Source organism: Drosophila ficusphila, unplaced genomic scaffold (genome assembly GCF_018152265.1).
Source record: "Drosophila ficusphila isolate 14025-0441.05 unplaced genomic scaffold, ASM1815226v1 contig_436, whole genome shotgun sequence".
NCBI classification, from domain to species: Eukaryota; Metazoa; Arthropoda; class Insecta; order Diptera; family Drosophilidae; genus Drosophila; species Drosophila ficusphila.
The window spans coordinates 39314-60903 of NW_025064352.1; the positions used below are offsets into that span (position 1 = coordinate 39314).

Consider the following 21590-nt stretch of genomic DNA (forward strand, 5'->3'; position numbering starts at 1 on the left):
GACTGCAAATACGAACGTATTATGAAACCCGTGTTCCACCGATTTGTCGGGAATTTATCAAATACCATAACGCTGACAAAGAAAATTATGATAAATGCCAACTGAATTGAAATTGTCCCCCTCTTGCAACTATGTCAAATTCCGACACAAAAATTATTCATAATTTTCATCCAATTACAGAGCAACAGATGCAATATTTTTGGCAGAAAAAATATGCGAACCGAAATACAAAAAAAATATATTAAAATACACCCACTGCAAGGGATCCGACAAATACTTTTCATAATGGGTTGAAGCGCTCAAAATATTTGAAATTTAACAAACAACAAAGTGTAGCGGAAAAAGAATACGCAAAAAGCAACAACGCATAAATTCTGACAAAAACAACATTCAAAAATTTTGTTGGGAATATTTATAGTTTGAAAAAGTTTTAGTTCTCTTTCAAGTGTGAGTGCTTTTTGCTTTTATTGTTTGGGCTGGGGATGCTGTTCTCAATTTTTTTTCTCACATATAAAGTTATCATAATTTCTGTTAAGTCTCTGAAACAGAATCTGTGACATTGTCGACAGGAATTGTTGGCAAAAACATAAGCTAGACATCTTAAACAATTTGTGAGATGAACAATAATTAAGGAAAAAGGCATAGGATTTATTGTTAATTTATATCATACGATTTGTTTGATCGGAATGTACAATCTATATTCGCAAATACATGTGTTGGATATAAATAAGGAATAAACATGCAATGGTCATAAATTATCAGTCTCACAAGGGGCATTTTAAACTAATTCTAGATGGTTCCTTTCATCCTTTAAGTACTCAAGGCAAAATGCCCCAATCCAACCCAATTCAAATGTTCCCCTTTTTTTTGTAAAAAAAGTTAAAACACATTTTCGTTTTGAGTCATTGACGCAAAGCAATTTTTGCATTTTAGTGTCAAGATGCGGTTGCTTCTTCTTGTGTATTTTGGCAAAGGCGGCCTCCCTCGATTTTTTTCTGGGTGGCGGGGGGGTGGTTCAGTGGTGCTTGTCTACACGAGGCAGCAACAATTATTGCTTGCAATGGGCTATTTCAAAACTGCCGCCACACTGTGATGCTCGAGGTCCTCCTCCGCACCTGCACCACCAGCACCACCGAGTCTAACCCGTAGCCGCTGCCAAATAGAAGGCACATTGAATGGCATTTGTTGGTGGGGCCATACAAACGCAGATCACAGGGAAGGCGTAAAAACATCAACCACATGCGTGTGGGGTATACCTGAACCCCCAAGTCGGTTAGTGGATCATTTGCAAATTGCTTTTCTATTAGACTTCTGCCCGCTTGCACAACGGATCATAAATCATCATCAACGATGGCGAGCCCAGCAATTAATCGCAAATGAATTAGCATAGAAGTTGACCTATATATGGCAAACACCAAGGCAGCATTTTATCTATAAATAATTAAAAATTAATAAATAATATAATTTAATCTATTTAAAAAAAAAAAACACGATCTCTTGTTATTTGTTTTATTATAAAGTAGAAAGCATTTATTTAATAAATTCTTTAAAATTTTAGGTGACCGGCTTGATTTTACAAAATGAACAAATATTAATTTAATGTTGGTTTTAATACACATATTGTTTAAGAGGTTCTGATAAAGATTTTATTTATTAAACTGATAGATTAATTAAAATATACATTATTATAAAACGAACTTTATTTCTAGGAAGTACTGTATCCTACCAAATATTATATGCTGCCCTGAAAATTAGTGCAAATGCGTCCCATTTCTATTGTTTTTCGCCCAATCAGTTTTAATTTCTAGATTTCAGAAACCCGCCCTATTTTTCGTATAATGGTATTCCCGAAAAATTTTGCACAACAAATTGTTCAGATAAATAAAAATATTTAAAAAACGCCAACCGTGACCAAAATACATACACAATCTATAGTTAACTCTCGTCTAAATGCATTGGAACCCATCCAAATTGTCGATATAAAAATATCCATCGTCGGCCAGTTGCTCCCCATTTCCGAAGCCCCAACCCCCAAACCGTGATCCGTAATCCTCGAGCGCCGATCGTCGGTCAACGTCGTGCACTCCGAAGGCATCTGCATCGCATCTCTGGTGCACCGATCCAAAAAGTATTCCCATGCCCACACCCAATACCCGAGAGATCTCTCTTAATTTCGCAAATGATTTAGCGAGCCTAGATGGTTGGAGGAGTGAGCAGCGGGAAAGGGGAGGTACGTTGCCAGGTAGCACATGGCATGTCAAATGAATGAATACTTCCTGCATTACGTGTGGGTTATGCAACAGTAGTACGAAACGTCGGGTAATTAATCGCCTTGCAAATTCTTTTCGAAATGGAGCGATGGAAGGGAGACCTGACACATGCACTTGCAACTGTCAATCCTTGAGTCAAGACACAAAAATACTAAACATTTCTATGGTTAGTAAATGGGGTTCCTTGTTTCATGATTGATCACTGTTAAGTAAAGCAACCAAAAAAAAAAAATAAATTCAAAATTAAATTTAATTCAATTTCTATACCCCTACAAAATTGTACTTAAACTAAGGAACTCTGTCATAAAAACCAATAAATTTAAAATTATCTTCAACTATGAAAAACCATCTCGATAAAAAAATTAATTTTTAAAAACGGTCTAAGTTTGATTAAAAAATTTGCTGTATTAACAACATTGTTAGAACATAAATTTTAATCAAGATTCATCGGTGAGATTCATGGGAGCATTGATTTAGAAATTTAGAATATTCGTTCAAATTAAAAGTAATTAATTTTATGGTTGAATCAGTTAGTTATTTGTAAGACTTAAGTTGTTTTTAGCACAAGATTCTAGTCATTTTTCCCACACCTATGATATCATTTCGGTTAAGCTATTCCCACCATGGAAAACACGTTGTGGTTGCTAATGTTTATTTATCTAATACACAATTTTGTTTACGTATTTATGCAATCTATAAATTGGAAAAACGTTTCCCAGCTCGCAGTTGGGTGTTAACGTGGACCCGTGTGGTCCGAAATGATTAATTGCTTGGGCTCAATTGGAAATCGCACACGCATAATGCAAAACCAAACCACAGAGGCATTATCTACTTATAGCTGAACTCATAGTTGTATACAGATGCCATCTATTGCTAATTAATTAGCCAATCCAATCGAATCATTAAGTATTAGTCACTGATGTGTGGAGCATTAAAAATTATTTCTGTAAGCATTTGTCACCCAATTAAACCGACTGCAGCCAAGTACTCAGGCAGCCAAGCAAAGAATCGACTATATAGCCGCCATACTATAGAACTCAAGTGCAGCGAATTGCAATAATCGAAGTCTATATAGCGTCGAGACTATTATTAATGATGAGTGAAAATGGTAAATGAAAACATTTTCCATTCCGAGGGGGGCAATTCCTCCTCTTTTCAGACGCCTCTGCGCGCAATGTGTGTATGCGGTCTGATTAATAATGTACAGCCATATAGACAGCATGGAAATGAGACAGTACCGAGCCGAATGTAAAAGTATTTTTCGATTTTGTTTTTAGAAATTTATGAGCGACAAGGAATGGGTATTTTTAAAACATATTTCATACTCCAAAAATCGCAGGAAGACCATATGCTTGTGGCACGGTTGAAATATGTATGAAAAGTTTGAAAGTTTTGGGGCCAGATAATATAAAATAATGAAACGGCAGGTAGAGTTCTTCAAATATCGGGTGTAGGACCTCGTACTAGTTGTACACGTATATGGTGGATTCTCTATATACCTTGCCAGCATACCTACTGAATCTAAAAAACATTTCATATGCGTTTAATATAGCCGCCGCTGTGTTCTAAATTTAAAGCAAAAGCTATTTAGTTGCGAAGAAGTTCAACACAAGCGAACGTGGACGTTCTCCTCGCTCTACTCTGCAGTTCTCTATGTATTCGAGAGTATCTAGAATTTAAAATTTACTAGATACACACTCGCACACACAGGGACCGCGTCCTGGGCACTAACTATACGAATCGGCGGGCGCAGAACGCATACGCCGTGTGGTACGCCGACCGACAAGTCCGTCAACATATCTCATAGATACCACAGATACACGGATCTCATGCGATCGTATCTGTGCCCGAACAGTAAAGAAACACTCTTTTTTCTGTATTTTTTTTGCCGTGCTCGTCAGCACGTTCATGTCCACGTTGTGTTGGTGTTTTCATCTCATGAAATGTTTCAATTTGTCTATTTTTAGTAGCAAGTTTCTTTTTGTTTATTAGTTCTTCTATTTTTTTTTTTTTTTTTTTTTTTTGACTTTCCCAGCATGTACATAGCGAGTATATAGGGGCTTGGATATATAGCAGTGGGTCGGTTTGGGGCGATGTTTCTGCTGCTCCGACTTAACGTCACAACTGAGGAATTTCTAGAACGACTCTTCTCCTCGATCTAACTGGATCCACCACGCATTGTTTGTTTGTGCCCGAAAGCTCTGGCTATATATCCCAATCTGTTTATATAGTTTCCAAATACATGGTTCGCTAATGGCTAGGTGTTTGCATAGATTTAGCTTTGGCTGTCTATAAGGTCAAACTATTCCCGTGCGAGGTGCCTTGATGATACACTAAGGTATCGCAAAAGGGGGTTTACATAAGGACTTTGTTTGGAACATGATTTGTTTTCAGCGTTATAATAAATAATGTCGATGATATTTCGATTTTATGAAGCAAAGCAGTTATCATTAGCATTATATCTTTGTTCACCAATAAACCAATAATTAAAATGTTAGGCATGTTTTGGGTATTATTCTGATGTAGGCAATAATAATAAAAACACCCAACAAATACTCAATTTTTATGACCAAATATTTGAAGAAATTGTAGCTCCATACATAACACTTGATGTATTTCAATGAAACCTAGAAAACTCATACAATCGCTACAAATTTATAATGCCATCGGTTAGAAAAGTCAACTAACATAAAACCATAAAAAGGTTACCATACCATAGCGGTGATTTCAGCTGCAGATACAGATACTGAAGATATAGCGTATCTATCTGCCCGGCACAGACAATTATAAACAACATGTTTTGGTAATGTTACGCTTAGATTCGCGGCACTACAGTGTTTTGCAAACAACGGACATAATCACGGCCATAGTCCCCGTCGATGGGTTCATGGAGCTTTATCGCCACCACGGAATGTAAATCAATATTAGGCTTATCTTGACCAACTGTGAGAATTCGCGCAGGCTGCCTGGCCCAAAGATATTGGCCAGAGCCCTCAGCCATGACAGAAACTGGTAACTGGTATTTGGCAACCAGCGACCTCACTCGAGTTTCACTTTCCGCACGACATGGGTTACTGGTCAGAGACTCGGGCCTGGCTCTTCCGCGATCCAGCCAAGCTCATCCGCTACCTGGTGCTCTTCGCCTGCTGCATTGTGGTCATTGTCCAGTTGTACGAGTGCTTCTCCAAGCTCTACGATCCTCCCATCTCCACTCATTCCTACTACAATCTCAACGAAACTATTGAAATGCCAGCGGTTACCATATGCCGGGAACCGCCCTATAAAGAGGATGTCCTTACTGTGAGTGGATCCAGAAAATAGGACATATATACAAAATATCAGCGAAAGCAATGGATATAAACTATTTATGGATTCATATGAATATTTTATTGTAGAAACTTTCCGGCGGCGCCTGTCCTCATCCAAAGTACGCAACCTGCTGGATGAACTATCCCTTTGGAGAAATTTCCTTGGACGAGTTTTTTGAAAATAGCACTCATGATATGAGCGATACTTTTGTGTTTTACGGACTAAACGAAAATCCAAATAGTGAGTTGACCAACATTTTTTAATGTATTAACCTTAAATATGTCATATTGACTTTGCTTAGATGTGGATATGAATACCAGTTTACATTTTTATATGGGTCGTTGCTTTACCCTTCGACCGAAGGAGCCCGCCAAGAGGGTTTCCAAAGCAGTGGGCTACTCCATAATGCTAGAACATTCCATGCTGACCACTTCCACCAGCGATATTGATACAGGAAGTGTCGGTTGGCATGTATTCATACACGATAAGAAGGAGAATTTCACAGGTAAGCCCACAATTACCTAAAATTCATTTACATGTTCTCAATTTCTTACACTCAATAGAAATCAATATGAAGGGTTCTGGGCGTGTGGAATACATTTTCGTGGGTGTTAACGAGGAAATTGAGATCAAGCTGCAAACCCAATACTTTTCGAATGTTCAGACACGCACAGAGGCGTGTTCCTCTGATGAGAACTACAGTGACTTGAAGGTACTTTCGAAAGTAATACCCATCTATAAGTTAACCTTTTAAAGTTCTTTCAGTGTGGAGAACAGTGCATCTGGCAAGATTTGGCGGATAATTTTCAGTGTTCAGGACCCTGGATGCAGGAAATCGAAAGTGAACCCTGCAATGATTCGGTTTCTATGAGGAAATTAATATCGGATTATCACGAGTGAGTCATACAATGCGAAGAGATTTTAAACAATTAACTTTTTTTTGTGCAGTGTTTATGAAAATGAAGATGACTTCGACTGCAACTGTGTTCAGCCCTGCCAGTCGAGAATCTATACCACCTTTATTCAGAACCGAAAGGCCTTTAACCAACCGGAGCCACGCACACAAATATATATTTACTACACAACCAAACTGATATCGGTACTATATACTATTTTATGTATTGAATGTTGATTAAATCTATTACCTTTTGCAGATGATTGAAGAGCGTCCAAGCTACGATACCACACAATTTATAGCTGATGTGGGTGGTTCCCTTGGCTTTCTGCTGGGTCTTTCTGTTCTTGGGTTGATTGGAATACTAGAACACGTATGTAAAAATATATCGTAGCACTGGATTCTACTAATATTTTGTTTCCCTTCAGCTGACTCTCTTCTTCTGCGGTGGATTCATTAAGAGAATGCAGGACAAGGAGCAGAAGAAATTGGCCGAAAAACTAGAGGACAATGAGTCACAAACTAGTGATGAGACCATCGATATAGCGATTGCTTATAAAAAGAAAGATAAGGGGACAACAAAATATTGATTTAGGAGACAAGCTGGCTTGGTTTCTCCTAGGAAGTATGAAGAAAACTATTCAAATATACTTCTCACATTTAATCAACATCACGAACAAAGTTACAGTTTTCTTAGCCTAAAACTTAACATAATACAGATGCACTCAAATAAATATATATTTCTTACATTGTAGAATTAAAAAATGTTGTTAAAACCACCGAAGATTTGTTTTTGAATTTCTGAACCTTTTGTGTTTCTAAGACGTTTTAAAAATAATTTTAAAATTATTTCTTTGAGTGCGCCAGATATTTTTGTACGTTGGGTTTTACATCCTAAAGCTCAAAAGCAAACAGAAGCCAGAAATCATCAGTGCTCCTAAATTACTCAGGGAAGCCGCCGAACTGGACTTCAATTTGATATTCGTGTTGAGTATATCCCCGATCTTGTTGATAACATCTGGCAAAGGGGAGGTTCTGATTTCACAAGCCGTGTTCTCGATGGCCTCCTTTACACTGGCAGTGAAAATGCGGAAGTTAATGGAACCGGGATACAATTCATCGTAGATAAAGACGGGTAACTGATTTGAAAGGACCCACAGACGTTTCTGATCGTCGACTTTGATGTCACTGGGGAAAATCAGCGTATCATTGCTCCTGTAGATGCGACTCTGAGTGCTGTGTTTAAATTCGGTGGCAGTGCGCCAGCAGGCAACTTCATTCTGATTGGGGAGGGCGTAGAAAAGGACACCGGTTTCCGGATCCAAAAATTCTGCTCCTGCCTGGGTGTTTGGACCTCTGGAGCCCAACACATTGAACTCCCGATAAATCATCGGTGAAGTGGCCAGGGTTTTGTTACGCAATATTCCTGTATCCACCGAGAATTCCATGGTGGAGCACAGTGGATGGAAGTACAATGTGGAGTAGCCCGTTTCCAGAGGTTTCGACAAAGCCAGACCGTAGAGACCATCATCCCATTGGAACTCAATGCCATTGATGCTGAAGTTACCAGCCATTGGATCGGGGTGGAAGAAGTGGTGGTGCACACGCCAAGATTCCTGGTCCTTCCACGAGTAGACCACCAAGCCAGGACTGCCCAGATCCGCTGCATAGGCATAGGTGTTCTCGCAATCGGAGTCCTCCACCGCCAGATTGGAAAACAGGGATCCCTGCTTCAACTGATCGGCGGGAAGAACATGGCGCCTCAGCAGATCATCATTGTGCAGATCGTAGACCGACAACTGGGGTGCTCCGTAAATCTTGGTCTGCTCCAGAACTCCAGAGATCCGAGAGTCCAGAACCCAGAGGCGTCCGCAGCGATCAGCTCGCACTCGGAAAGCAGAAACCAACTCCGGTTCGGCATCGTTGAGATTGTGAGCCTGCCAGCTGGGGTATGGCTTCAATGCAGGACTCTTGCTTGAAGTATCTGTTGAAAAATAAAGAATATATATATTTATTTTCAATTTAATATTATTATGTTTAAAAACAACAAGAGAGCATTATATATATTTTGCATTTTACTTTATTCTGAATTAGAGGCTTACAAATATATTTGTGAGCAGTTAACAGTCATCTTATTTCTGTCGTTGTATAAAATTTGGTCATTTGCATTGCTTTTTGTTTTGGGTGCCGCTAATTAGATTGTCGACACAATTTGGAAGTACATTGGTCGACTGTTGATGAGTAATCCGCACTGAAGCTTTGCATTTGCACATGTCTACATTGATTAACTGGCTAATAAGCTGAGATTGAGTTGTGGCTAAGGCAACTGCCCACTTGCCTTGTTGTGTGGCGGTAAAAGGTAAAGTAACTTTATTTATGTGCTTTGACTGGAATCATTTATATACGGGAATATGTAGATTAGCATATAATATAGGCGGGAGAAATAAAATGTAGTTCAACTTAAATTCATGAACTCATTTGTAATATATTTCTAAATTTTGTGGCCTTTCATTGTAATTGCTAAGACTAAATGTGAATGTTTATTGTCCGCATTTCTCAGCCCCCACACACAAAAAACCAAATGATCCAATATACAAGTATATATGTACACATAGCTGGTATCCACCGATTTGTGGTGTACTGTTGTTTTTAGACAGTTAACGATGACGTCGCGTGGAATTACCATGCTAATTGCCGCAAGTGCGAAAGGAAACTGAATTGTTTGGATGGTCAAGTTGATCAGACAAAACAATTGCTGAGATCTGTGAGATCCGAGAACCGAGATTTCGAGATCTGAGATCAGTTCTTGGCACACATAGTGCAATTGCAGGCGGCAATTATATTCAAGTTGAAATGCTGTGGCAGCTGCAACAATGCAACTCAAGCAACTCATGCGCTTACCATTAAGATCAAGGTAGGCCAACGAGGCCGGCACTCCGGCCCTCCATCTGGGCAAAGTGACAAAGAGCCGATGGCCGGCGACCTCCAGGCCAAAGGGAATCACATTGGCCGGCTTAAAATCACCCCGCTCGATGGCCGTCCATCTCTGGTCGGGATCGGCGTACTTGAAGTCCATTTCCCGCCATTCGTACGCCACGCGAAGATTGTCGTTTCCCAAAGTAGCCACTGCCCACAGGAGGAGCAATCCCAAACTGACTCGCAGCATGGCTCTAATAAATTCACTGAAAGCACAAAAATCAATTAAAATTGTCTGCTCCACTCATTTAAGCTTCCGTTAAGCCGCAACGGCCTTGTCCAAGCCATAAAATCAACCCGATCAGGCACTCAAAAAACCGAGTTCAGATTAAATTAATTTGGTTCAATAAATCGTTGATTATTTTTTGAGATATACACCCATTTTAAATTATTTCTAATAAATATAAGACATTTTTCTGCATAACTTTTAAAGTTTTTACGCTTATTATTAATTATATTTATTTGCTAAAGACCTCATAAACGCTTAATATTGTCACTTTGGCCCAGCCTCCGCCGTTTTGTTGGCCTTCTTATTCTTTGTGTGAGTCACACTTTGTCTTTGGTTTTGCTCGGTTATTTGAAAGTTGTCTTTGTTTTTTTTCAGAGACGGCCAAATTCTGGCTAAGTTGCCAAGCAACAAAATTTTTTTGTGGTTAAAAGCGAGTCTTGAGGTACTTATCTAACCACAAAATCAGAACGTGTTCGAGTAAGTTCACCAAAGTTTTGGATACCCATTTTTTAGGGAATGTTTAACATTAATGAACCTTCTTCATCACATCTCAAGCTGTCCGGCAGCTCATTCAACCTTTTTTTCTTTGTTTTTAGAGCACCATCTCTATATACGAGTATATCCATGCTTCAGACACTCGACCTCATCATTCGAATTCAAGTCGAGTCTCGCAATTCCGCCATTAGCATTTCTATATGAGAACACTTTGGCTGACCGCCATTCTCCCCGATTGTTCCATCAAAAAAATGTTATTTATGATCTGGGCATATTTTCGATTATGAACGTTTTGTGCACGCATTTTTCAAGTTTTTTTTAGGTGAGTCAGCTAAAAAAAGATACTTTCTTTCCATTCCGTTAATAATTGTGGGCGGGTCTGAGCAGCATGTTATTAAAAATGTTATTTCATTATTAATGGTTTTTAAGCCGCCTTAACTGCAATGGAACGGCATAGATTTACAGTTTGGGTTTTTCTATCATTTCTATTTTTGTTAGCCATTACTTAACACGTTATTTTTATTTGGTTTGTTTTTGTTTCAGCTTGAGTTTTGTTTTCTGATTTTTGTTACAACCAAGTGGACGACAATTGCGAACGGCTTAAAAGCAACAGAGATTCGGGCCAACTCCAGTTATGCAAACCTTGTCACCTGGCTGACTCGAATAGAGTTTGGTTGATCAGAGTTTGTGCTTTGAATCTTTCGTTTGGCCCTGGTTGCGGTTTTATGACCGCCGAGTTTATTTGATTGCTGGACAAATCTTTACCAAATGTCAACAGTTCGGGTCGGCACTTAACACACCTTTTAAAGATCACGAAAACAGCAGCCACACAACCGCCAGCGTCGAGACTCAAAACGAAACTAAAAGTCAACCGAGTCGCCGAGTCAAGTCAACTTTTTGTTGAGACCGGTCTGCGTGAGTGGTTCCCGCTCTCTTGGAATTCGACTGAACTTGAATTAGTCAGCGTTAAGACGGTTTAGCACGCTGGAAAGGAATTAAAGTAATTTTTGGCACGCTCCCTGGGCTATCCCACAAATAATATGCATAACTCCCACGCCACGGTTATATAAATCCAGCCATTAAAATCTCAAGCTGTGGCCCTGCGATTGACAAGCCCCTGAAAATACTCCCACAAACGCCTTATGCCATCGCAGGCCTACTGTTTATTTATTAGCGACCCATAAACACGAAACGATCTTAGACAAGCCCAAGTCCGAGTAATTTTCCTGTTAGCTTGCGTAATTTAATCTATACATGAAATTATCTATTAATTTATTTGCTGGATAATCAACATAGAACAAGATCTAGAAAGGTCTTGGCTTACTTCAAAAATGAATCGACTTCTGATTGATTCACTAAAGAAACTAATTGGGGATATCCCAATGAGTCAGTTACTCAGGTTTTTTGAGCTTTACAATTAAGATGAACAGATTTAAAAACCCAAGTCCTCCCAATAAAAGTGGTGTAAGTTCATTTTTATTCGATTTATTAAAATTTCAATAAATTAATTTCAAAAAAATAGAGAACAATCGAAACATTAAACTAGAAATATTATTATTATGCATTTTTGTTGTTCTAATAGTAGGTTTTGCTTTTTATTTAGTTTAAAAGAATTTAAACAATTGCTTATATAACTTGTTCCTTGCATACTTTTTTTTCCGTTTTGGTAAAACATCTTACGTAGAAGAATGCTAAAAATAATTCTTTTGTTTTTTTCCTGGTTTTTGCATCTTTCATTTACATTACAACATTAAAAATGATTTAACATAGGCAAACTTATTGGTTTTTGATTTTATGCATTTGCACTAAGTATAGTATAGGCATTAGCTAAGTATTTGTGTGATTATTTGTTGAACGAACAGAAATGGATAAGGAAAAATCGATTTGTTAATACCGTAAGCTTCAGTTAAGAGTAAATGCAACAAAAATGGTTTAAAGCTTATGAAAAATATAAACATGGTAAACATTTATTTTTATTCAAAGATTAATTTTAAAAAATCTTTGGTCGAAAGCTTCAAAGATCTTTGGCAAAACAAATTCTTATCGTTCATCATTAGTTTTAAAGTTGTTCGATCTTGAAACACTTTCCCAAAAGGTAGTTGCAACTATCAAAGCATTATGAATTATTTTTCCATTAAAAAAATGAGTAAATTAACACTGAACAAAATGTGTAAACAAACTTTATAGTAAATCTCTTTCGGATCCATCTTCATTCGGATGCTGAGAAATGGTGTGGTCGATGTGGTTGGTGAATTTGCCGCCGGATTGTGTGGATTGTTCAAGACGCGTTTGCAATGCGCGATTCGACTGATATCAAAAGTTATAGTAGTGGTGTTATGCGTGTGGTAACAACGATTGAATAGTCGCATGACAAGGACCGAAAAGTCCAACAGTTAGCTCAATAACTATGATGTGCCTTCGTCTCAGGTTTGCGAATATACTGGACAAAGCCGTATAATTCCTGACTAAACTCCGGCACATCGCCTGCGTCCGGTTTGAACTTGTACTTGTGGTCGGAAGGCATACTCTTCTGGGCATGCAAAACATAATCCAAAGATAGACATATACCACTTATTTATAGATATATAGATAGAAGGGGGGAGCACGGACGCAGGGGACTTTTCGCTCAGCAAAATTAATGTGACACGCTTTCGACTGAATGCAGCAGACGTTTACGCTTTTGGATCGGTTGTGTGTGGGGTTTAGTATTACAGTGACTGCCATTTGTCCAGCTACTCGCGTGTCGCCCAGCGCAAAGTCAGACAGATTGGTGGACTAAATTGTAATTCTTAGTTCATAGTTTTCATTTCTTTTCGCAAAACACCTAAAGCCCATTAAATGTTTACAAAACTTGTAGCCTTTAAGCTGTATTACTCTTTTCAAACGAACGCGTGCATTGTATGGATAGAGTCTTACAGTAAGATATTTATTTGTAATCAAAAAGTAAAAAGCAACAATTTGGAAAAATTTTGTATGACCACCACCAAATAAGAATACCAAAAATAGACTACAGACGGGAAATGCAAGCATAACTAAAGCTTTTTAAAAAAAATAACAATATATAATAACTTGACACTCAATTAACACAGCTTTAAATTTAAAAAAAAAATGTATTTTAAAACAGCAAATCAAAGACTGATAAATTTTAACTCTTATTTTACTTTTTTTTTGTGTATTTTAAAAAATTTTTTAAAATTATTGTAAAGTCTAAAAAGAATTGTTTAAAAAAATTTTGATTTAGTTTGCATTCCCGACAGAAACTAAAGACAAGTGAAAGGAAAATAGCAACTCTACGAAATGAAATGCGTCCATCAAATATTTACAAAGTCCAGAGAAAGAGAGAATTTATTCTACGATTATAACGACTGTGTACAGATGCGATTTTAGTCGAGGAGTGTGTGAATCGTATAGGAGTAGTATTGCCACCGAATCTGGAATTGTCTGACTTGCATTGAGGTACTCTCGTCTGAAGCACGCCGTTCTAACACCGCAGGACTATCGAACCGGGCCAACGAAATTGGATATGGCCGGCGATATCCCGATGACGGTGCGGCGAATTTGCCAGACCCAAAAGTCCAACATCAATTTTGCGCTAAACTGGCCCGAGCGAGGGGATTATTCGGATTCAATCGCGTCTCCTTGGGCAGTTTTTCACTTGTCATTGCTTATGATTAAATTACACGGTATAGTTACATTAATACATGTATTTATACATAGATATATGGTTAAATGGTTGGGTTACGAGTGTGTACTATAGGTATACTCAAACAGGAGTGGGTGTTAGTTGAGTTAGGTGATGCGTGTGGTGCTATCCAGGGATCTGAGTGCTAAGTTTAACTACCCTGGGCTACACTGGGTCGAGTATGGGGAGTATTTTACGATCTCGGGTCATGGAGAACAATCTGATTCATGCTGCTTTCCAGAAACATAACTAAACAAATGGGTATACGACTAGTACTCTTCAACTGTCAACCGACTACTTATGCTATCTAAAAACGGTTATATGATTACCATCGGATTAACAAAAGCCTGAGCGTCTCTTAGATGGGTGGAGCTCTCGAGTATTATTATTTTTATTAGTTCAAAAACTAGTTGAAGTTGTGGAAAGGAAGCTAGTTAACTGGGAACTTTGGAAGAATGCTACGGTAACAACAAAACAAAACCATTAAGATCAATCCCGAAACAATGTATCGAGTGTACTACTAACATGTGAGAAATTCCTAACTAGATGTGTCCTATAGGTAACTCTATAAGCTATGTAGCGGTTCGATTGGGGATGGATATATTGTTTAATAATTTTTTGCTTAGATGTTGTTGCTGTTTAGTACCAACCATACCATAACCAAATGACTTAGAATAGATAGTATTTCATATGCATATATAGTAATTAAAAAGGAAAACAATTTGTATGTAGATACCTGCTCTGATCTGTTGTCTCGCGATGACACACACCAAATATATATTACATACCAAAGGAACCGAAACGATACAAAGAAATATTGAGAATTGAAATATTTATAAATATGTTTGTATATCGTTAAATATACTATGTAAAGAAAGATAGGACTTACTTTTTGTCAGCCGCAACTGAACGAATGAACGAAGGTCTAGACAACATGGGGCCTGAACATAAGTGGTATGAATTGTTTAACAGTGTAACAGTTTGCAGAGCATTTCACATGGACAGAAAGAATCGAAAGTATAAATTACGCACGAATAACACAAAAACAACACAAAAATGCTGCATATGGCAATTGTCAACATACCGAGAGCTTTGAGCGTTCAGGTTTTTTTTTTTGGATTTGATTTTTGTGTGATTCCGAGGATTTTCTTTTCTTTTCGGATTTCATTTGTTTTTGGAGAAGATATAATTAAACAACTTGAGTGTGTGTGTGGGTGTGTTTAAAATATATGCTCACTAAATGAAACTAAAAAAAAGAAAGAGAATGTTAAAAAACAGAAGTGTGTATAGATTTAGTGTCAACGATTAATTGCTGATTATACAAATATAGATACAGATAAAAGATAGAGATCTACAGCACAGCAAAGTAGCTTCAGATGGTTTGTGTTAGTGTTTGTGGGTTAGCAGTGGAGTACATTGTGTTATACAAAGATCACGAAAAAGTATATCTAAAAGATGTATTTATGCACGCACATCGAGAAGATCAGATTAGGAAATTGAAACAATTTGGATAGGAACAAAAGCTAGAATGGAGTGCATTATATGAACGAAATATATAGTATATGACATCGACTGGTTTACTAGGCATAACCGCTGATTAGTGGGTAGCGTGTGGCCGAGAAGTTTTTGTGTGTGTGTGTTGGTTTGTGTGTGTTGAGGGTGTTTTGTCTCAAAAACTGTTATACATTGAAAAAGAACTTGACTTTGGTTTGAGTTTTCAAAACAACTTGCTTGCTGAGTGCGCGATGTTTGCCGCTTGCAATCTATAAGCATGATCCTTGCCTCACTCGTGAAAAAGCAGTGGCAGCGGCAAGCTCAAAAGCGGCGGCTGAGCCTGCAGAGCGGCGGTGGCGGTGGTCCGCGAGAACGGCCGCGATGGCTGCACGTGCTGTGGATGTGGTTGCAGGTGCGTTGGCGGCTGGGCTGCTGGAGCCTGCAACAGACCCGGCGCTGCGGGCAGACATCATCTGAAGCGCGGCTGCATCATCTGCAGCATGTTTGGATGTCCTTGCAGCATCACGCCCATTCCCGGCATAGCCATCGCCCCAGCTGGCAAGGCACCTGGCATCCCCGGTAGTCCGATCGCCTGCATGGGCAGTAAACCTAAACGAAAAATAATCATATATTAATATCTATTCAAACTTACTGATAGATTGCAATGACTAAATTAAATTTATTCACCTGCCGGCATACCGTGTAGTCCAGGGGCACCAGCTGCTCTTAGCATATTCCCGCCAATGAGCGCTCCATGGGGACCAATCGCCATCGGTCTCAGCATCGGCTGCATCAGCTGCATGTGGCCAGGTAACGGCATCTGGAGGTGACGGATCGGACGAGGAGAGAAAGATATAGAAGAGCATGGAAACGATAGCTCGGATTAATATTTTTGAGGGCACTTCAGCTAGGTCTATATTGAAGCCATTGTACACAAAATTAGCTAAGTTGTTATTAATTATGTTGTTTGGTTTTTTTTTTTTCATTTAAAATATTAATAAGTTGGTTTTGCGAACTTATTCAATAAATGGATAAGAGGTGTGTGGATGTGTGTTTGGTTTGTTGTGGGTGGAAAACATTTTTTGCATCGCATTACAAATGTATGATAGAGCAGAGACAAGATATATAGAGTAGAATATTGAGTAGAGCAGAGAGAAGAGGCGAGACATCTTCTCTTCTCACCATGGTAAAAACAATATTATTTTTTCGGTTTGTAATTAAATAGTTGTTGATTTAAAAAGAAAAGTACTTACAATTCGGAAACTGAACTGACGGCGACGATGGTGTGGAAGAAGGTGTGAGGGGATTGCATTGCAAACCATATAAGGTTTGTTCTTTCTTAATATTTGAGTTGCACTTCAATTGGAGCAACGTAAACAAAATAATCGTATTCGCACTTAAGAGAAAGAAATAGTAATTTATTTCACTAACCGGAGGCATGGGGTCGAGTTCAAGTTCCAATATCTATCAGTTATAAGTTAGTTTTAAACTTGGCTAAGATTGTGAGTTTGGATGAGGGTGAGAGTGGGTTAGGAGGAGGTCAGGAGGCAAGCTCATCGGTTGGAAATGAAAGGAGGGGTATCTCCAACCGATTGTCCTCTACCTTGTGTGTATAAGCATTTGTACTGCGCATAAAACCAGATGAATGGAATGTTAGTATGAAATAAGATGGAACGGGCAGTAATCGGCCGGGATTTGAATGTTGGGGAAAGGTAGACAGAGATGCATGGTTTTAGGAACATAAAACATTGATTTTGGTAGTACAATTTACAGATCAAAGAACATTTAGAGATATTTATGCTTATGACGTATTTTTCAGTTGATTTTTTTTTTTTTTTTTTGTATTTTTCGGGTGGTGGAGTTATCGAGGTAATAGAGATATAGAGAGAGACATATCAATGCGGTGTGTAGTCTTACTTAATTCATGTGTATATTTTGTGGATATGAATTAATCAATCAACCAGTCAATCAATCATCAATCAATTAAACCAACCAACGCAGCAACCATTACGACAAATTCAAAGTAATTGTTTTGTTTTTTTTTTGTTTTTTGGTAATATAAATTATTGAAATGTACTTACATGGCTTGCAAAATAGTTAAAACATAACTCACGACTTTTTTCTCATTCAATATCATAATTGTAAATTCATTGTTTTCTGTTTACTTGCAAGGCAGTACGTACTATTAACTTTCTTGGGGACAGGATTGATCTTGTGGATTATATACGCATGGGTGTGAGCGGTTGAGAGAGATAGAGGAGAGTAGGTACTTGCTTAGACTACATAATTACTTGCATAAGTACGACTAAGTAAGAATATAATGGAGTTGTTGGCTTTTACTTATCTTGTTGCATTGCGCACTTTGCATTTCACATATCATTTTGCGGGATGTGAGTTGGTTTTGTTTATTTTTTTTGGGGAGGGAGGAGTGATTAGGTTGGGTTTGGGGGGGAAAGATAAACTTGTTGTTGTACAAAAACAATACATACTGTAACACTGTTCGGACCCTGCGCAAACCTCTTGCAACTCTTTATCGCTTATCAAGTCTGAACTCCTGTACTCTGTACTGCAATTGTAACGGTTACTTAAACACAATTTTCGGTTTTCAAGCTAAACACAGCTCAGAATTTGATGTGATGTAAGACTTATAAGTTGAGACAGTTAAAATCCCTTGTTTAGAAGCTGGTTAAAAGTGATTTGTTTGGAAAGTAATGGAAATTTCAAGTGATTGTGTTGATAAGCGCTTGTTGTTAGCCAAAATAAATATTTACACAAAATGATCGAAAAGTTTTACCTCCTAAAGAAAAAAATAATGTAATTGGCTGATGAGCTTTTAAATCGTTTTTATAAATGTTAAGAACAATAATACAAATTCACATAAGATTCCGTTTGATGTCAACGGCCAAAAATTGAGGATTAGTTTTGTGAGTGTGGAAATTGGATAACCTTTTAAATACATTTCTAGCTTGGAAATAAATTTAAATTTTGGACCCCCAACTAATCTAGAATAACATTTGAGATATATGGTGATTAGCATGAAAGTGAGGGCGAAGCTCTGAACTATATCGGGTTGACCCGCTCGAAAAAGCTGTCGTTGGCTTTCGGGCAACACCCTGGGACACAAGATTTTGGTTTCGTTTTTTTTTTTGTTCGTTTGTGGTCTTTGACAGATTGAGATTCTCAGCACTTGGAATTCGATTTTGTTAAGTTCATTCTTTCGATTGCTGGTTCACGTTTTGCATACGCAGCCCCGCTGGACTAGAGACTTACCATGCCGACGGCTGCTGCCGCCGCAGCCGCTGCCGCAGCGCCAGGATTCGCCGGCTGCCGGGCAGCCTGTAAGCGCTGGATCATAACGGCCCGATTCAGTTCCTCAAGTTGCTTGACCTGCTGCTGCTGAGCCGCCGCCGCCTGCTGCTGTTGTTGCTGCACCACGGCCTGTTGCTGTTGCTGCTGCTGCACTGCTGCCTGTTGCTGCTGCTGCACTGCCGCCTGTTGCTGCTGTGCCACTGCCTGCTGCTGGGCCGCCACAGCGTGGGCCACCTGGGCCGCCTGCACCTGGGCTTGGACCACGGCCTGGGCCTGAGCTTGGGCCTGAGCTTGGGCCTGAGCCTGGGCAGCGTGGACGTGCGCCTGAGCCACGGCTACAAAAGCGGCGGTCTGTAAGAAAATTTTTGGAATCGATTGAATTTATCTCGCATACCACTAGGAGGGGAGTATTTATTTGGAGCAACCAAATAAAAAGCCTTCAAAAACTGAATAGAGATTTGTTTCCTACACTGAGAAGCAACTGAGAAGGGATTGTATAAATATTCAATTAAAATGTTCATTAATTTACCGAATGCCCAAAATAACAACGTCTAAAGATTTTAGGGAACATACTGGCAAATTAATTTTCATTTAAATTGACCCACCCCAAAAATATTTATCTCTTTATTACTGGGATACACCCCTAAAAAGGGTGAATTGCATTATTAATTCTGCTTTATCGCAGAAATGCAATGAGTACGGGCAGCTGCACTGCCTTTCCAGATTTTGTAAAGGTATTCAGGTTGGGGGACCGAGGCAAGATACAATTTCCCTTCTATCAAACTTTCTAGGTTTTGTGGTAGGCTGCCTTAAATCACAGAACCTTAATTGGTTAAATTGAAAACCGCCGTTTCGTTTGTTTTGTTGCCATTAATTTCTTTGTTTAATTAAAAAATTGTACAGACATATATCATACTATATGCTAAAAAAAGTTGTTTTTCTTTTAATTATGTATTATAATCCGTTTGCTTTCGTACGCTGTGGTCGAGTAAACGTAATTTTCGGCATCGCATTTTACGAAAATAGCACAGAAAACGTAATTGTAACCAAAATTGGTATCAGTAATGGGTACAACTTGTTGTCCAGTTTGGAAAAATGGAATTTTTTTTAAAACGCAAAATGCAGTCGACGTTTAAGTTTGAGTCAGGTTTTGTAGGTGCAAATCTTTTATTTAATTTTTCTTTTTTTTCTGGAAATTGTCTTTTTTACACGTCGGCGTTTCAGTCCGCTGGGTTTGTACAGTTTTATCTTCGTCCGAAAGTCGTTTCCGTCGCGGTCTGTTCATTTATATTGACTATGGTTTCTATAACTATGATAAGAACTCACTTCCTGGGCCTTCGACATGGCTGTGGAGACGGCAATCGCGTTAGCCATGCCACTGCTGCTATTGCTGCCCGTCGGCGAAATCCCGGCCAGTGACGGAGGCGGCGGAGTGGCGGGCATTGACGAAGAAGCGCCGCCATTGTTGCTGGGACTCTTACGGCTTTGTGGATTCGCCAGGGCTGCCAAAGCGGCAGCCAGACGTGCCTGTATTTTCGGTTGCCGAGCACGCAACTCTTCCAGGCTGAGGTCCTCCTGCGGGTGCATGATCTTGGTCGTCACAGCAGCGGCGGCAGCACCGCCTGCTGCGGGCGGAGCCGGTGGACGCTGCTGGTGTTGCTGGGCATCTGGCGGACCACTTGGTGGCGCACTAGATGCACCACCAGCGTGATTGGTGGTGGGCGGAGCACTTATGGTTGCATTACTTTATTAACAAACGAAAGAAAGTTAAGTTTAGTGAAAATTAATATACATGAAGCCTAGAAATAAGTCATAAAACTTGTTTCAGAGACTCAGTTTAAAGGAGAAAAACCACTTTGGACGTGCTAATAAGCCGAAAATTAATTTTAATGTGGTTTCCCCCTAATTGATGCCCACCTGTAAGCTGGAAATGTTGGCTTTTGCTGGGCCATGGCGGCTGCGTGGTGGTGATGGGCCGCTGCCGCAGCAGCCGCAGCCGATGTGGTGGCCAGGGCAGCCGGGAACAGAGGACGCGGCGGCATCATGTGCGGCATCATAGGTACTGGGTACGGAGGCAGCGGCGGCATGTGTTGCATCATGCCCATGCCGTATTGGCCCAGCATGTGCGGCGGCATCATATTCGGTGGCATCATCATAGGGGGCGGTACGCTCATGGCATCTATAATTTAAGATTTAAAGATTGCTCGGAATTTCTTCTTTGGAAAATTACTTACATTCCACTTTTTTCTTGGCCACCGGCTCATCATCGTCTGAATCTGACTTGCCACCGTTCTTTTGGCGTTCGTGATCCCTGAGATCCTCGGCGGGAATGCCGTCCATGCCGAAGATTTCTATTTCAATGTTTGAGCGATTTGGCAGGGAGTTGGGGACCTTATCCACTGTCTCCTTGTGCACCTGCATACAATGGATGGAGAGCCCCGGTCCGGTGTACAACTTCTTGTGGCAGATGTGGCACTTAAAGTGCTTTGCCTTCTGGTGCTGTACCAGAATTTTCTCATCATCGAACTCTCGGTTGCAGTACCTAGTTTTTAGTTAAGAGTTAAGGAAAAAAATTTTGAAGATGTGGACCCCCTACTATACACAACCAAACCAACACAATTATATAAATTTGTGTGTATGTGGAGATACAGCCAGCGGCACATGCCGTGGAAAATGAACTTTGTTGATAGTTTTTCGAAAAGGATACCAGCACCAGGGTTTGGAGGCCTTCTTCTTCTTGCGTCCCATTATGCGAAGATAAATTTGAAACACTTAAATTTACAAAAACGGTCGGGTAATTGGTGTAAAAATTTAACTTTATGTAGCAAAAAAATTCCGCCGTGGAAAACAAAATGGAGAGCAGCAGAGATGGAAAAAAACCGATGACTGAACGATACTATCGATTCTGCCGATATTTTTTTATACCAAGCA

The 21590-nt window shown here is 39.4% G+C and overlaps 3 protein-coding genes across 4 annotated transcripts; 1 reads left to right on the forward strand and 2 right to left on the reverse strand.

Annotated features, from left to right (window-relative positions):
• The first annotated feature begins 5144 nt into the window (after positions 1-5144).
• On the forward strand, positions 5145-7081 carry LOC108098196. Its single transcript, XM_017200933.2, has 8 exons — positions 5145-5570; positions 5666-5819; positions 5881-6084; positions 6143-6291; positions 6345-6475; positions 6528-6678; positions 6734-6847; positions 6903-7081. The coding sequence occupies exons 1-8, from the start codon at positions 5337-5339 to the stop codon at positions 7062-7064; spliced, it is 1299 nt and encodes a 432-aa protein (XP_017056422.1). The 5' UTR covers positions 5145-5336; the 3' UTR covers positions 7065-7081.
• Positions 7082-7120: 39 nt separating this feature from the next.
• LOC108098195 (protein yellow) lies at positions 7121-11097 on the reverse strand. Its single transcript, XM_043208415.1, has 3 exons — positions 10975-11097; positions 9376-9656; positions 7121-8458 (listed from the first exon to the last, which is right to left on the reverse strand). Exons 2-3 carry the CDS (start codon positions 9638-9640, stop codon positions 7362-7364), a joined length of 1362 nt encoding a protein of 453 aa, XP_043064350.1. The 5' UTR covers positions 9641-9656; positions 10975-11097; the 3' UTR covers positions 7121-7361.
• Positions 11098-11643: 546 nt separating this feature from the next.
• Positions 11644-21551, reverse strand: LOC108098192 (BUB3-interacting and GLEBS motif-containing protein ZNF207). 2 transcript variants are annotated; one of them, XM_017200928.2, is made up of 7 exons: positions 21367-21551; positions 20894-21201; positions 20577-20838; positions 19986-20403; positions 18621-19010; positions 16050-16170; positions 11644-15959 (listed from the first exon to the last, which is right to left on the reverse strand). In XM_017200928.2, exons 1-7 carry the CDS (start codon positions 21405-21407, stop codon positions 15820-15822), a joined length of 1680 nt encoding a protein of 559 aa, XP_017056417.2. In that variant the 5' UTR covers positions 21408-21551; the 3' UTR covers positions 11644-15819. The 2 variants fall into 2 exon arrangements, with proteins under 2 accessions (XP_017056417.2, XP_017056416.2); XM_017200927.2 differs by having other exon boundaries at positions 16038-16170; positions 21367-21550.
• Positions 21552-21590: the final 39 nt, after the last annotated feature.

What these genes read in the sequence shown, in the direction of transcription:
- LOC108098196 (XM_017200933.2), top strand. Translation starts at nt 5,337, where the DNA reads ATGGGTTACTGGTCAGAGACTCGGGCCTGGCTCTTCCGCGATCCAGCC. An exon ending in ACACAACCAAACTGATATCG is followed by an intron (nt 6,679 to 6,733) that starts GTACTATATACT and finishes TACCTTTTGCAG; the next exon opens with ATGATTGAAGAGCGTCCAAG. An exon ending in TGATTGGAATACTAGAACAC is followed by an intron (nt 6,848 to 6,902) that starts GTATGTAAAAAT and finishes GTTTCCCTTCAG; the next exon opens with CTGACTCTCTTCTTCTGCGG.
- LOC108098195 (XM_043208415.1), bottom strand. Translation starts at nt 9,640, where the DNA reads ATGCTGCGAGTCAGTTTGGGATTGCTCCTCCTGTGGGCAGTGGCTACT. An exon ending in GGCCTACCTTGATCTTAATG is followed by an intron (nt 8,459 to 9,375) that starts GTAAGCGCATGA and finishes ATTTTTCAACAG; the next exon opens with ATACTTCAAGCAAGAGTCCT.
- LOC108098192 (XM_017200927.2), bottom strand. Translation starts at nt 21,407, where the DNA reads ATGGGACGCAAGAAGAAGAAGGCCTCCAAACCCTGGTGCTG. An exon ending in GCCTCCAAACCCTGGTGCTG is followed by an intron (nt 21,202 to 21,366) that starts GTATCCTTTTCG and finishes ACTAAAAACTAG; the next exon opens with GTACTGCAACCGAGAGTTCG. An exon ending in CGGCAGCAGCCGTCGGCATG is followed by an intron (nt 16,171 to 18,620) that starts GTAAGTCTCTAG and finishes CGTCACCTCCAG; the next exon opens with ATGCCGTTACCTGGCCACAT.